This window comes from Neoarius graeffei, chromosome 21, assembly GCF_027579695.1.
Source record: "Neoarius graeffei isolate fNeoGra1 chromosome 21, fNeoGra1.pri, whole genome shotgun sequence".
Taxonomy (NCBI): Eukaryota; Metazoa; Chordata; class Actinopteri; order Siluriformes; family Ariidae; genus Neoarius; species Neoarius graeffei.
In genome coordinates, this window is record NC_083589.1 from 15,484,080 (window position 1) to 15,499,477 (window position 15,398).

The 15,398-nt window shown below is 40.8% G+C and overlaps 1 protein-coding gene across 6 annotated transcripts in view; it reads right to left on the minus strand.

Annotated features, from left to right (window-relative positions):
- The window catches only part of pphln1 (periphilin 1), a 105,050-nt gene that overhangs the window by 61,116 nt on the left and 28,536 nt on the right, over window positions 1–15,398 (minus strand). For all 6 annotated transcript variants that reach the window (XM_060902744.1, XM_060902743.1, XM_060902740.1 and 3 more), the window contains one exon: window positions 12,470–12,534. In XM_060902744.1, coding sequence (XP_060758727.1) covers window positions 12,470–12,534 — 65 coding nt within the window. The remainder of the gene's footprint in view (window positions 1–12,469; window positions 12,535–15,398) is intronic.

A 15,398-nucleotide genomic window follows, 5' to 3' on the forward strand; every position in this document is an offset into this window, starting at 1 on the left:
ATGCTTAGTCAATGTTCCGCTATACTTTAGATAATGTAGCTCCTCTTAAAAGGGAAATGATCAGAGCGAAAAAATTAGCACCCTGGTATAACGATGACGCTCGCATTTTAAAACAGACCACTCGAAAATTGGAACGTAAATGGCGTCAAAACAAAATTGGTAGCGTACAAATTAGCTTGGAAGGAAAGCTTCCTGGGGCCACACCAATTCGATTAGTTGGTTCTCGGAATCGCCACTTGAAGAAAATGCAAAATGGAAAAAAAAAAAATCAAAATCAAACTCCCACCAACAGAAAAACATTGTGGCTTCAAAATACTGAAGACTGCAGGTTGAGGTCACGTGACGTCGAAAACCAATCAAATCGCCCCTTTCACTTTAGATAAAGACTTGTGGAAGAAACATGCCTGTGGAGGGGAATCCTGCAAAGCCTGTGTTTGTGATTGTTAGGATATTCAGTGAACAGAAGCGTAAAATCTTTGCCAGGTGTGTCGAAATTCAAGAGGGGGAAAACTTTGCACAGTCGTACTCAAGATGCCATGAGCTTGTTACCCTGCGATGTTCCAACTTGGACAACAACTCTGTGGAGGTGGGTTTGATTTATATATTTCATTGATTGATGTGAGGGGCAAACAAAAAAAAATCATTCTAAGTATTTAGCCATCAGAAGTAGCCTACTCCTGGTCAAATCTTTTTTCCTGTGCATTGTAGATGTTCGATTGACTGTAAATAAATAGGCTAAATAAACGATTGAATAATTGTTTATTTAGCCTATCTGTTTACTGGTTTGCCTGATAAAAGACGTGCAGCCAGAGCTAGCCCTGCTGACAAGGACAATACATGACAAATTTACTGTAGGCCTACTGGGTTTATTCCCTTGTTCATTTTTTCTGGGTAGCATCCCTCTTGAGCAGGGCTGCTGATTGTTATGTAGTGAGCGTGAGACACATGCGTATGACTGCCCTCTCATGCCCTCACGCAACACACCTCCTGTTTCTCATGCAAAAAAAATCTGCTCTTACTCTAGCCCGATTCACCTAACTGCACGTTGATGAATATTCATCTCGGTTAAATTGATCGCGGAGTTTTAGTCACATAAGCTACCGTCCGCATATTTGGTGAAACAGCACGATCTTGTCGTTCTAATGCTATTAGTCACCCGTGGTGAAAGTTACAGTCTTCACACAAATGCTGTGAATACAACATCCATATCTTTCAGGGTGAAAAATTCTGCCAAGAGATGGCATTCTGACTTGTCAGGCACAGTTGTTTGAGTTCCCCTTGGGGGCTTGTTTACACAAATAAAAGGAAAAAATGAAGACCGTTGTTTCAGACTTTTATTTTCAATTATCCTTAATGCATATGGGTGGAAATAAGCTATTAAAAGAGCCATATGAAATGTGTAACAATAATGTATTGTCTTTTTGTTTCTCCATTATGAAAGCCCTCTATTTCCACCGCTAATTTTACAATCAGAGCATTTTTTAATTTTATTTTTATTTTGCTTGTTTCATATTTTTCCTGAAAAAATCCGAGAACCAACTAATTAAATTGGTGTGGCCTGAAGTATAGAAAAACTCTTAGTGCTGCTAGATCAACATATCTCTCCTCCCTAATAGAAGATGAAAATAATCCTAGAGTCCCATTTAATACTGTAGCAAAATTAATTAAAGCCGCAAGCGGCCTCGACGGGCCCTCGCGCCAGCGGCCAAGGGGGGCGGGGGCATGCGTCCCTGCGAAATACCTTCCACAGCTTCTGCGGCAAGAGACATTACTCCCACAATGGCGACAAAGCACAGAATTGGACACATGGCAACAATAGGGTCTCGCACTTCGTGCGTTGTCGACCATGGCAAGCGCCTCAATAAGGGTCTTGAAAAGAGTTTGCTTGCCAAGTTTGACAAATCAGAAGCTGCAATATCATTTCTGCCATAATCAGCACCCCCAGGGGCGAAAGTGCACAAAATTTGGCGTATATGTCAGGTGAGCTATGAAGAGTTTGCGTATGAAGTTTGATGACAATTGAGTAAATAGAAGATGAGATATAGATTTTTGAAGAATAAATTTTTTGTTTTTTCCCATGTCAGTAGGTGGCGCTATGCTGTACATGAGCGATTATGAGTTGGAAAAATAAGTGTCTACAACAGCAACGTACAATCACAAGGTAATGGTGTGAAGGAAAAGCATTATGGAATTATTTACCAAAAACCCGTTTTGGAGCAATTGCGTGGGCCAAAAACAGCGGCCCCCATGGACGAAAATTCCCAAAATGTGGTATACATGACATGGGAGGTAGTAAGAGGGTGGCCGTGAAGTTTGACCAAATTTGAGGAAAGATTGGATTTTTTGCCCAAAAATAGCGCCCCCAGTGGCGAAACATAACAGAAATTGGGTCACATGTCAGAAGCCCAATGAGTGATTTGCGTGTGAAGTATGAGCAGTGTTGACCAAGTAGAAGATTTGTTATGAATTTTTAAGCATGTAAAAATCTGCATTGAAAAATGATTGACGTACAACTTCTGAACGGTTAACCCTACGTGAAACGTATTCAGCAACTTTTGTCAGCCATGTCTGTAGATGATGTGTATCAATTTTGGTGACGTTCCTATGAACGGTCTAGGAGGAGTTGCGCCGTCTTCGTGGCCATGCATTTCGCACAAAAGTGAAACTACCTCACTTCCTGTAGGGCGTGGCTAATGCATTGGCAGTACATTTTTGTCCGGCTTGGTGAGAAACATATGCCTACCAAAGGGCATGCCACTACTACAAACTACATGGCAACCAGGCACCTTAATGCGAGAGGCAAAAATCACAACACGTTAGGGGGCGCTATAGAGGCCCTGAGGCCCGCCTGGATCTGGGCTTCTGGTTCTCAGTAGCGGTGGCAGTCTAAGAAAAAGGAGCCAAATTTCGAGCGTTGTCGACCATGGCAAGCGCCCCAATAAGGGTCTTGTAAAGAGTTTGCTTGCCAAGGTTGACAAATCAGAAGCTGCAATATCATTTCTGCCATAACCAGCACCCCCAGGGGCGAAAGTGCACAAAATTTGGCGTATATGTCAGGTGAGCTATGAAGAGTTTGCGTATGAAGAGTGATGAAAATTGAGTAAATAGAAGATGAGATATAGATTTTTGAAGAATAAATTTTTTGTTTTTGCCCATGTCAGTAGGTGGCGCTATGCTGTACATGAGCGATTATGAGTTGGAAAAATAAGTGTCTACAACAGCAACGTACTATCACAAGGAAGTGGTGTGAAGGAAAAGCATTATGGAATTATTAACCAAAAACCCATTTTGGAGAAATTGCGTCGGCCAAAAACAGCGCCCACCATGGATGAAAATTCCCAAAATGTGGTATACATGACATGGGAGGTAATAAGAGGGTGGCCGTGAAGTTTGACCAAATTTGAGGAAAGATTGGAATTTTTGCCCAAAAATAGCGCCCCCAGTGGCGAAATATCACAGAAATTGGGTCACATGTCAGAAGCCCAATGAGTGATTAGCGTGTGAAGAATGAGCAGTTTTGAGCAATTAGAAGATTTGTTATGAATTTTTTAGCATGTAAAATTTTGAAGTGAAAATTGATTGACGTATAACTTCTGAACGGTTTATCCTACGTGAAACGTATTTAGTAACTTTTGTCAGCCATGTCTGTAGATGATGTGTCTCAATTTTGGTGACATTCCTATGAACGGTCTAGGAGGAGTTGCGCCGTCTTCGTGGCCATGCATTTCGCAAAAAAGTGAAATTACCTCACTTCCTGTTGGGCGTGGCTAATGCATTGGCATTACATTTTTGTCCGGCTTAGTGAGATACATATGCGTACCAAATGGCATGCCAGTACTACAAACTATATGGCAACCAGGCACCTTAATGCGGGAGGCCAAAATCACAACGACTTAGGGGGCGCTATAGAGGCCCTGAGCCCCGGCCAAGTTTGGGCTTTTGGTTCTGAGTAGCGGTGGCAATTCTCGGAAGTGGCGCCAAATTTCGTGCGTTTTCGCCCATGGCAAGCGCCCCGAAAATGGACCAACAGCGGAGAAAAATAAAGAAGAAGAAGAAGACGGAAGAATAATAATAGTGAACTCTTACAAGAACAATAGGGCCTTCGCCCATAGGGCTCGGGCCCTAACCAGGAATAAATCCACTAGAGACACATGCACACCTGCAGTATGTAGTAGCAATGACTTCATTAATTTTTTTAAATGACACAACTGAAAATATCTGACAAAAAAAAAAAAAAAAATTCATTCAAACTACTAATTTAAGGTCAGACAATTTAAGTGACCCTGTAGTTAACAATATAACTATCAGATCAGCAATTAGAATGTTTTACTCCCCTTATAAATCGAATTACTTTCATTAATCTCTACATCAAAATCCTCAACTTTTGTACTAGATCCCTTACCAACATGACTATTCAAACAGATCAGACCTGAAGTAATTCAACCGCTTCTAAAAATAATAAATTCTTCTCTTAGGATCGGCTATGTACCCAAATCCTTTAAACTAGCAGTTATCAAACCCCTGATTAAAAAACCTGACCTTGATCCCTGTCAGCTGTCCAATCAGCCGTCCAATCAGCCAATATCAAACCTCCCCGTTATCTCAAAGATCCTTGAAAAAGCTGTGGCACAGCAGTTACGCTCATATTTACGGTACATAGGAATAACATCCATGAAATGTATCAGTCAGGATTTAGACATCATAGCACAGAGACAGCACTGGTGAAAGTAGTAAACGACATACTGTTGGCGTCTGATCAGGGCTGTGTCTCGCTGCTTGTGTTGCTTGACCTTAGTGCAGCATTTGATACCACTGATCATTCCATTCTTCTGGATAGACTAGAAAATGTTGCGGGAGTTAAGGAAATGGCCCTCTCCTGGCTCAGGTCTTATTTAACTGATCGCTATCAGTATGTTGATGTAAATGGTGATTTTTTCTAGACATACTGAGGTAAAGTTTGGTGTTCCACAAGGTTCTGTCTTAGGTCCACTGTAACTTCTGGGTGATATTATTCGTAAGCAGGGTATTAGTTTCCACGGTTATGCTGATGACACAGAGTTATATGTTTCTACAAAACCTGATGAGAGACACCAGCTTAATAGAATTGAGGAATGTGTAAAGGACATTAGACACTGGATGTTTATTAACTTCCTTCTGCTTAACTCCGACAAGACTGAAGTACTTGTACTAGGACCACATGCAGCTAGAAGTAAGTATTCTGATTACACAGTAACTCTGGATGGCCTTTCTGTTTCTTCACGTGCAGCAATAAAAGACCTTGGGGTGATTATTGACCCCAGTCTTTCATTCGAAACTCACATTGATAACGTTACCCGGATAGCTTTTTTTCATTTCAGAAATACTGCTAAGATAAGAAATTTAATATCACTACATGACGCAGAAAAACTAGTTCATGCTTTTGTTACCTCCAGGTTGGATTATTGTAATGCCTTCCTGTCTGGATGTTGCAATAAGTGCATAAACAAGCTCCAGTTAGTTCAAAATGCAGCAGCAAGAGTCCTTACTTGAACTAGAAAATATGCCCACATCAACCCCATCATATCCACAATGCACTGGCTCCCAATTAAATTACGTATTGATTATAAAACACTACTACTGACCTTTTAAGCACTGAATGGTTTCATGCCACAGTACCTGAGCGAACTTCTGGTCCTCTATAACCTGCCACACCTACTTAGATCAAAAGCTGCAGACTATCTGCTGATACCTCGTATCGTGAAGGCTACATCAGGGTGCAGAGCCTTTTCTTACAAAGCCCCACAGTTATGGAACAGCCTTCCAAGTAGTGTTTAGGAATCAGACATAATCTCAGCGTTTAAGTCTAGATATATGTTTTCAACCTGTTTAGTCAAGCCTTTTGTTAATGGTATTTATGAGGTAAAGGAGTAGATCTGGAGGGTTCTCAGACAGTGTTTTGGTAAACTGGGATGTATGAATGCTGTTATTCCCCACTTGCTTGCTCACTCGAGTTTGTTGATTGTGTACTGGCTGCTGCTTTATGTCCCGGGGTCCCTCAAGCCTGTGTTACCTTCTGGCTCTGCCCCTTTTAGTTATGCTGCCATAGTTAGTTGCCGGAGTCCCTGCTTGCACTCAGCGCAAAATGTATACCGTTTCTACTTATCAGGTGACATTGGGCATACCTAACAACCTGTGTTTTCTCTCTCTCTCCCCCCCACCCCTCTGAGTTACATGTCAATCCTGAGATCAAGATGCTGACCTCTTCTGCTCCTTGCACCTGCCTGATACATCCATCCTGATGCCCTGTGTCTGGTTAGAGTCTCATCACATCGCTCCTGTGGAAGATGGCCCCATATGGACAGTTGAAAGTCACACTTGGAAGATGATCTGGATACTTACAGTAATGCTTTTATGGCTGAGGACTACAGTTGACTTGCTAACTTTTGGACTGCAGTTGTCATGAACAGTTTTGCACTAAAGTTTCCATCAATGAATCATTATAACATCAACGAAACTGACTTCATGTTAAAACTGTTAAATGTTATAGTCATGTTGTCTGTTATCACCCAAATGAGGATGGGTTCCCTTTTGAGTCTGGTTCCTCTCAAGGTTTCTTCCTCATGTCGTCTGAGGGAGTTTTTCCTTGCCACTGTCGCCACAGGCTTGCTCATTGCAGACAGACTAGGGATAAAATTTGCTCATGTTTAAAGTCATTAAAATTCTGTAAAGCTGCTTTGTGACAATGTCTATTGTTAAAAGCGCTATATAAATAAACTTGACACACCTAATATTTTGGTAAAATGTCTGTTTGCAAGATTTCACCTTGACCAAACTTTTGTTTACCATGAACAAGCTTCTGGCAGAATTCTGGTTGGATATTTCATGACTCTTCAGATGAGACTAAGATTTAGGTCAAAATTAGGGTGGCCGGCAAGAGCCTTTCTGTGCAGAGTTTGCATGTTCTCCCCATGTCTGCGTGGGTTTCCTCCGGGTGCTCCCGTTTCCCCCACAGTCCAAAGACATGCAGGTTAGGTTAACTGGTGACTTGAAATTGACTGTAGGTGTGAATGAGTGTGTGAATGGTTGTCTGTATCTATGTGTCAGCCCTGTGATGACCTGGCGACTTGTCCAGGGTGTACCCCGCCTTTCGCCCGTAGTCAGCTGGGATAGGCTCCAGCTTGCCCGCAACCCTGTAGAACAGGATAAAGCAACTAGAGATAATGAGATGAGACTTTGTATGGCCTCCATGATTTTTAATGACGGCACCAAGTCTTCTAGACATGGAATGAACAAGTTGGTGACATCAATCTTCTTCCATTCTTCAACAATGACCTCTTTTAGTGACTGGATGCTGGATGGATAGTGATGCTCAACTTGTCTCTTCAGAATTCCCCAAAGAAAATAATTTCTTTACACCACAAAGGTGAAGGCTACAAGATGATCAGCTTTACTTATCAGTCAGAATACTGTAACAAAAGTGGTACAAAAATTTAAGATGGAACTGCAACCATCTCACAGAGACGTCCAGGTCGTCCACGTAAGTTAACACCTCGACAAGAGTGCCTTCTGATGAGAAGGGTTGAAGAAAATTGGCATGCAAGTTCCCTGCAGTTATCTAAAGAAGTAGAAAGCCAAACTGGGGTGACTATTTCCCATGACACAATACGGCATACACTGCAGAGGAATGGCATGCATGGATGCCGTCCACGAAAGAAGCCTCTCCTAAAGCCCAGGCACAAAAAAGCCCGCCTAGAGTTTGCTAGGGCCCATGCTGACAAAGATGAAGACTACTGGGACTCTATACTCTGGAGTGATGAGACCAAGATAAATGTTTTTGGAACTGATTGCTTCAAAACTGTATGGCCTCGCAAAGGTGAGGAATACAAAGAAACATGCATGGTGTCTACAGTGAAACGTGGTGGTAGCAGTGTCCTTATGTGGGGCTGCATGAGTGCTGCTGGTGTCGGGGAGATGCATTTCATTGATGGCATCATGAATTCACAGATTTATTGCTCTATACTGAAAGAGAAGATGCTACCATCACTCTGTGCCCTTGGTCGTCATGCACTTTTCCAACATGACTAAACACACATCTAAGGCCATTGTTGGATTTCTGAAGAAGAAAAAGATGAAAGTGATTCAAGTATGTCTCCTGATCTGAACCCAATCGAACACCTATGGGGAATTCTGAAGAGACAAGCTGAGCATCACTCTCCATCCAGCCACTAAAAGAGGCATTGTTGAAGAATGGAAAAAGAGCAAAATGTCACCAACTTGTTCATTCCATGCCTAGAAAACTTGGTGCTGTCATTAAAAATCATGGAGGCCATACAAAATACTAGATGTAGTAGTTTTAGTTGTGGGGTGTGCTCATTTTTGCACCACCCTACTTTGTGTAAAACTGAAAAATGTGTAATCCAAGTTATATTATTAACCTTACTTTCCTGTTATAAGTTAAACAGATGTTATATTAAACTTTGTCTTTTCAACATTTTGGAAATTGTGTGTGTTCTTGAGATATTGTTTAAAATGTTACTTTTCAAAGGGGGTGTACTCATTTACGCTGAGCACTGTATGTGCAAATTATTATTGGAATATTTCAAAGAGATAAAATAAACAATACTAAAATTGTCAGTTCATTTGTGGCACTCATTTGCAGATGAAAGTGCAAGAATCTGCAGAATGTCATGGTATAAAATTTGGACATGAGCGATGGGACACACATCTTTAAAGCTTTCCTAACCTTTTAAATGTAAATAATGTACAATTTTGAACTTTATTCACAATATAAAAGTTATATAGGAATACAAATACACCTTTTTGCAAATTGGAAGTTTGAGGGTTTTTAAAAAAAACAACAACAAAGCCATTCAGTGACAGTTTTCACGTAACTGTCTGTCCAAGTGCAGTGATCATGAGCAAATTTTTAAATATAAAGAAAACAATGTATAAAAAACAAGAAAAGGTGTTTTAATGAATGAAATAGTTTCTAATCAATAAAAAAATATGGTGTGTGTTTATAACTTCGCTTATACAAAAAGAAAAATTTGTTGTATTTGCTTACATGTCAAACGTCTGTCGACTTGTTTCGACTCAGGTCACGAAACCTTATCTGACCTTATTTTGGTTGGAAATCCCCCTCTGAAGCTCACCTGTGCATGTCCTACATCATTATCCAAGTCTTTTGCGTGAACATAAACAGGCTGCCCCGCAGCCATTTTTATATGTGCACTTTGAATGGAAGTGTATCTGTGCTCTGAACGTATACTGCGTGCACGGACTATTAGCATCAGTACTTTACTGCGAACTTCTAGCTACACATTGTTAAAATGGCTCGTGCAATATACCTACTTACTTGTGCAATACTACCTGTGCAATACTTACACGTGCAATTCCACGTTTGTAATACAATTATGTTAACTGTATATATGCAAATAAATTTATGCAAGTTTGTTCATTTTTAGCTCTAAATTTGTAGTTTATTTCTTTTATATATCCCTTTTTTGTGTACTTTTGTACTACTCCTTCACTGCCTTATCTTTTTCTCTTTATATATTTTGCTGCTGTAACAATGTAAATTTCCCTCTGTGGGATAATAAAAGGCCATCTTAATGTCGGTCTCGATGTTACATGAACAAGGTAAGTTACGTTAAACACATTGATTCGCAAGAATTTTCCCCGTTATATTCTGTTATGTTATTAGAAATAGAAGTCAAACATGCAGAATCCATGAAAAACTTATTGAATAGGTGTTACTGCAGGAGTATGACTCAACGAATGGGGATTCCCGAGGGTTTTCTTTTAAATATTGCAGAGTGGACAGACATGTACGAAACGCTCATGTAACCTTGACAGACGCTGCTATATCTGTCCTTGTTATGTTAATAGCTTATGATTGTTCCTGAGATGTTTGCATATACTAGATTGAAGACTGCCATGGTGGCTCAGTGGTAGAGCATTCGCCATGCAAGTGGGAGGTTGCATTTCGGTGGCGCATTTCAGATTTGAAGGACTGTATATTAAAATAAATGTCTTTCAAAAATGCATCATGATGGGTTAGTTTTTGATAAATGGGGATATATGGTGCTGAGGTATCATAATGCATTACATTTGCTGTAAAATTAAAGATTCTGTAAAGTAGCTGAATAGATTTACATGTTACTTGTAAAATGTCTGTCCTGTTACGTGAATGAGGCTTGAGTATAAATACAGAACAATTCTGCAACAGCTACTAAAAAAAAAAAAAAAAGTTATTGCTGTTTCTGTAAAATTGAAGGATAAGTTAAAACAAATAAATAGTTCTGAATTCCAAATTTTGATGTTTATTTTTTAACCTATATGTCCTGCTAAAAGGCTGAAGAGCAAATGGAGAGTCATATAGATTTAATTTTAGCTTTCAGTCTTCAACTGCAGGGCACTTTGTGCATTAATCATTTTTGTTCTTATTGTAGCAAATTGCAAGATATTGTAAAATCCATATCCTATGATATTTCAAATAAACAGTCCATTTTATATCTGTATAAAAAGGGGCAACACTGTCGTGTAAGTGGTTAGTACTTTTGCCTCACAGCAAGAAGGTTCTGAATCAGAATGTTCGGGAATCAGACACAGTCTCAGCATTTAAGTCTAGGCTGAAAACATATCTGTTTAGTCAAGCCTTTTGTTAATGGTGTTTATGAGGTAAAGGAGGAGATCTGGAGGGTCCTCAGACAGAGTGTTTTGGTAAACTGGGATGTATGGATGCTGTCAGTCCCCACTCGCTTGCTCACTCGAGTTTGTTGACGGTGTAGTGGCTGGCTGCTTTATGTCCTGGGGCTCCCTCATGCCTGTGTTACCTTCTGGCTCTCTCCTTTTAGTTATGCTGTCATAGTTAGTTGCCGGAGTCCCTGCTTGTACTCAGTGCAATATGTATACTGCTCCTACTTATTCAGGTGACATTGGGCATACCTAACAACCTGTGTTTTCTTCCCCCCCACCCCAAATCTGTCCCTCGGAGTTACATGGAGTCAACAGGAAATCTTTTGGTGGAGACCTCAACTGGCTATCGTAGCCTGCAGGGAATCGGCCGTCAGACATTCTGTCGCATGTCCCAGACCCGGTGAAATGTAACTGAATTGTCTTGGCCAGCCCTAAGGGTCCCATCTGCATCTCATCATTGCTGAGAAGTGTGCTCCCATCACCCATCCAGCCAGAGCAGGTCATGATATTTTTTTACCATATTAACATGCCATTGTTGTGTGTTATGCCTGATGTAAAGACTCTCGTCTCTGCGAGCCTACCACACAGATTTAATACTTGTCATTTTTAGGGCATACCTAACAACCTTTGTTTTCTTTCTCTCTCTCTTCCCCCCCCCCAATCTGTCCCTCTGAGTTACATGTTGATCCTGGGATTGAGATGCTGGCCTCTTCTGCCCCTCGGACTTGCTTGATCCATCCTGGTGCCCTGTGTCTGGTCGGAGTTTTATCGCACCGCTCCTGTGAAGGACGGCCACATGAGGACAGCTGAGGGTTATACCTGTTAAAACTTAATATTATAGTCAGGCTGTCTGTTGTTGCCCAAATGAGGATGGGTTCCCTTTTGAGTCTGGTTCCTCTCGAGGTTTCTTCCTCATGTCGTCTGAGGGAGTTTTTCCTTGCCACTGTCGCCACAGGCTTGCTCATTGGGGATAGATTAGGGATAAAATCAGCTCATGTTTTAAGTCGTTCAAATTCTGTAAAGCTGCTTTGCGACAATGTTTATTGTTAAAAGCGCTATACAAATAAACTTGATTTGATTCTGGGTTTGAGCCCAGCGGCTGATAAGGACCTTTGTGTGTGGAGTTTGCATGTTTTCCCCGTGTCTGCGTGGGTTTCCTCCAGGTGCTCTGGTTTCCCCCACAGTTCAAAGATGTGCAGTTAGGTTAACATGGGATGGCTATGGGCTGAAGTGCCCAAGAGTGGCGGCACGCACATATGCAGTGGCTTTGCTCTCCTATGATAAACTAAATTTAATTGTACATTTGTGCAGTGACAATAAAAGCATTCTATTCTATGTTCTGTTTTCAGCTGTAAATCCTTTTTTTTTTTTTTTATTAAAGTGGGGAGGCCCATCAGCATGACTTTCCCTACACAAGGCCAAACAAACTTTTGTGAGTACTGGAACAATGAAACATGTTGCAGTGATCTGATAGTACTATAGACCAGGTCTGCTTGGAACCTGGACACAGCTGAGCTGTCAGTCCCTTCTCTACCTTAAAGCACAGTGAATTCCATACAGTGTCATTATAAATCATGAGAAAGTTATGAAAAATGCATTCTCTGAAGCAGAATTACTGGCTTTAGAGGACAGATTATTTACAGCACCAACAGAATTTAAACAGATTTCTTCATGTTAAAACAAACAAACAAACGTCACCTAATTACTGTGAGAAAGCACTGATTACAATACTTTCAGAAGACATTTCATATACATGCACAAGTTACATAGGACTGCATAACACTGTAAATACCTGAAATCCACCTGGCGTCCAGAATGAGAATCATCTTTGGGTCCTCTGTAATAAGGGTAGTCATCCTGTTGGGCGGTGGGGACACGCAGTTTAAACTATTATTTATAGTGATTCTGTACACATTAGCATGATAAAATGAATGGATGTGAACATATTCCTTTATTAGACCATGCTATTTCTAGCAGTTTAAACTGCACAAATATCCTATGTATATCGGGCAAAACTGATATACTCAGGGCAGCATAGCCCATTACCAAAAAAAGTTGTGACCCTGTGTAAACTGCAAATAAAAAAAACAGAACACAATTGTGGCAGCATTGTGGCAGCAGGGGCATGGTCAAGCGTCAGTTTGTGAATGGAGGGCAAGGCCTGGTGGCTTAATTGTGTGTATGTCTTGCAGTGAGAGCAGAGGGCTTATATGGAGGAAAGAAGCAGTAGGAGGGGGCTTCCCAACGCACTGTGTTTGTGTGCGCGCGCGCGCAAGTGTGTGTGAAAGCAAAGTTTGATGGTGAAAAGCTTAAATAAAAGTAAGTGCCTGAAATTATCCTACCTCTCAAGTGCTTCAGTGTTCGGCCCCCTTAGAGAGACTGTTACAGTGATGACTTGCAAATCACAGAAATCCGATATTTCATTGAAAATAGTACAAAGACAACATATCAAATGAAACTGAGAAGTTTTTTTTTTTTTTAAATACATGCACATTTTGAATTTAGTGCCAGCAACATGCGCGCGCATGCACACACAAAATAAATTTTATATATATATATATATATATATATATATATATATATATATATATATATATATATATATATATATATACACACACACACACACACACACACACACACACACACACACACACAGTGGTGCTTGAAAGTTTGTGAACCCTTTAGAAGTTTCTGAATTTCTGCATAAATATGACCTAAAACATCATCAGATTTTCACACAAGTCCTAAAAGTAGATAAAAAGAACCCAGTTAAATAAATGAAACAAAAATATTATACTTGGTCATTTATTTATTGAGGAAAATGATCCAATATTACATATCTGTGAGTAGCAAAAGTACAGGGAGTGCAGAATTATTAGGCAAATGAGTATGTTGACCACATTACCCTCTCTATGCATGTTGGCCTACTCCAAGCTGCATAGGCTTGAAAGCCTCCTACCAATTAAGCATACCAGGTGATGTGCATCTCTGTAATGAAAAGGGGTGTGGTCTAATGACATCAACACCCTATATCAGGTGTGCAAAATTATTAGGCAACTTCCTTTCCTTTGGCAAAATGGGTCAGAAGAGGGATTTGACGGACTCAGAAAAGTCAAAAATAGTGACATATATTGCAAAGGGATGGAGCACTCTTAAAATTGCCCAGCTTTTGATGCGTGACCATCGAACAATCAAGCGCTTCATTCAAAATAGTCAACAGGGTCGCAAGAAGCGCGTTGAAAAAAAAAGGCGCAAACTAACTGCCCGTGAACTGAGGAAAGTCAAGCGTGAAGCTGCCAAGATGCCACTCGCCACCAGTTTTGCCATATTTCAGAGCTGCAACATCACTGGAGTGTCAAAAAGCACAAGGTATGCAATACTCAGGGACACGGCCAAGGTAACAAAGGCTGAAAAACGACCACCACTGAACAAGACACACAAGATGAAACGTCAAGACTGGGCCAAGAAGTATCACAAGACTGATTTTTCTAAGGTCTTATGGACAGATGAAAAGAGAGTGAGTCTTGATGGGCCAGATGGATGGGCTCGTGGCTGGATCAGCAAAGGGCAGAGAGCTCCAGTCCGACTCAGACGCCAGCAAGGTGGAGGTGGGGTACTGGTATGGGCTGGTATCATCAAAGATGAGCTTGTGGGACCTTTTCGGGTTGAGGATGGCATCAAGCTCAACTCCCAGTCCTATTGTCAGTTTTTGGAAGACACCTTCTTCAAGCAGTGGTACAGGAAGAAGTCAGCATCCTTCAAGAAAAACATGATTTTTATGCAGGACAATGCTCCATCACACGCATCCAAGTACTCCACAGCATGGCTGGCCAGAAAGGGTCTAAAGGAAGAAACATTAATGACGTGGCCTCCTTGTTCACCTGATCTGAACCCCATAGAAAACCTGTGGTCCCTCATCAAATGTGAGATCTACAAGGAGGGGAAACAGTACACATCTCTGAACAGTGTCTGGGAGGCTGTGGTTGCTGCTGCACGCAATGTTGATCGCAAACAGATCAAAACACTGACCGAATCCATGGATGGCAGGCTTTTGAGTGTCCTTGTAAAGAAAGGCGGCTATATTAGTCACTGATTTTTTGTTTTGTTTTTGAATGCCAGCAATGTATATTAGTGAATGTTGAGTTGTTATATTGGTTTCCCTGGTGAAAATAAATGAGTGAAATGGGTATATGTTTGTTTTTTGTTAAGTTGCCTAATAATTATGCACAGTTACAGTCACCTGCACACACAGATATCCTCCTAAGATAGCTAAAACTAAGAAAGCCCTACTCCAACTTCCAAAAATACTCAGCTTTGATATTTGAGTCTTTTGGGTTCATCAAGAACATAGTTGTTTTTCAATAATAAAACTAATCCTCAAAAATACAACTTGCCTAATAATTCTGCACTCCCTGTATGTGAACCTTTGCTTTCAGGATCTGGTGTGACCCCCTTGTGCAGCAATAACTGCAACTAAACATTTCTGGTAACTGTTGATCAGTCCTGCACACCGGCTTGGAGGAGTTTTAGCCCATTCCTCCATACAGAACAGCTTCAACTCTGGGATGTTGGTGGGTTTTCTCACATGAACTGCTCGCTTCAGGTCCTTCCACAACATTTCGATTGGATTAAGGTCAGGACTTTGACTTGGCCATTCCAAAACATTAACTTTATTCTTTTTTAACCATTCTTTGGTAGAACGACTTGTGTGCTTAGGG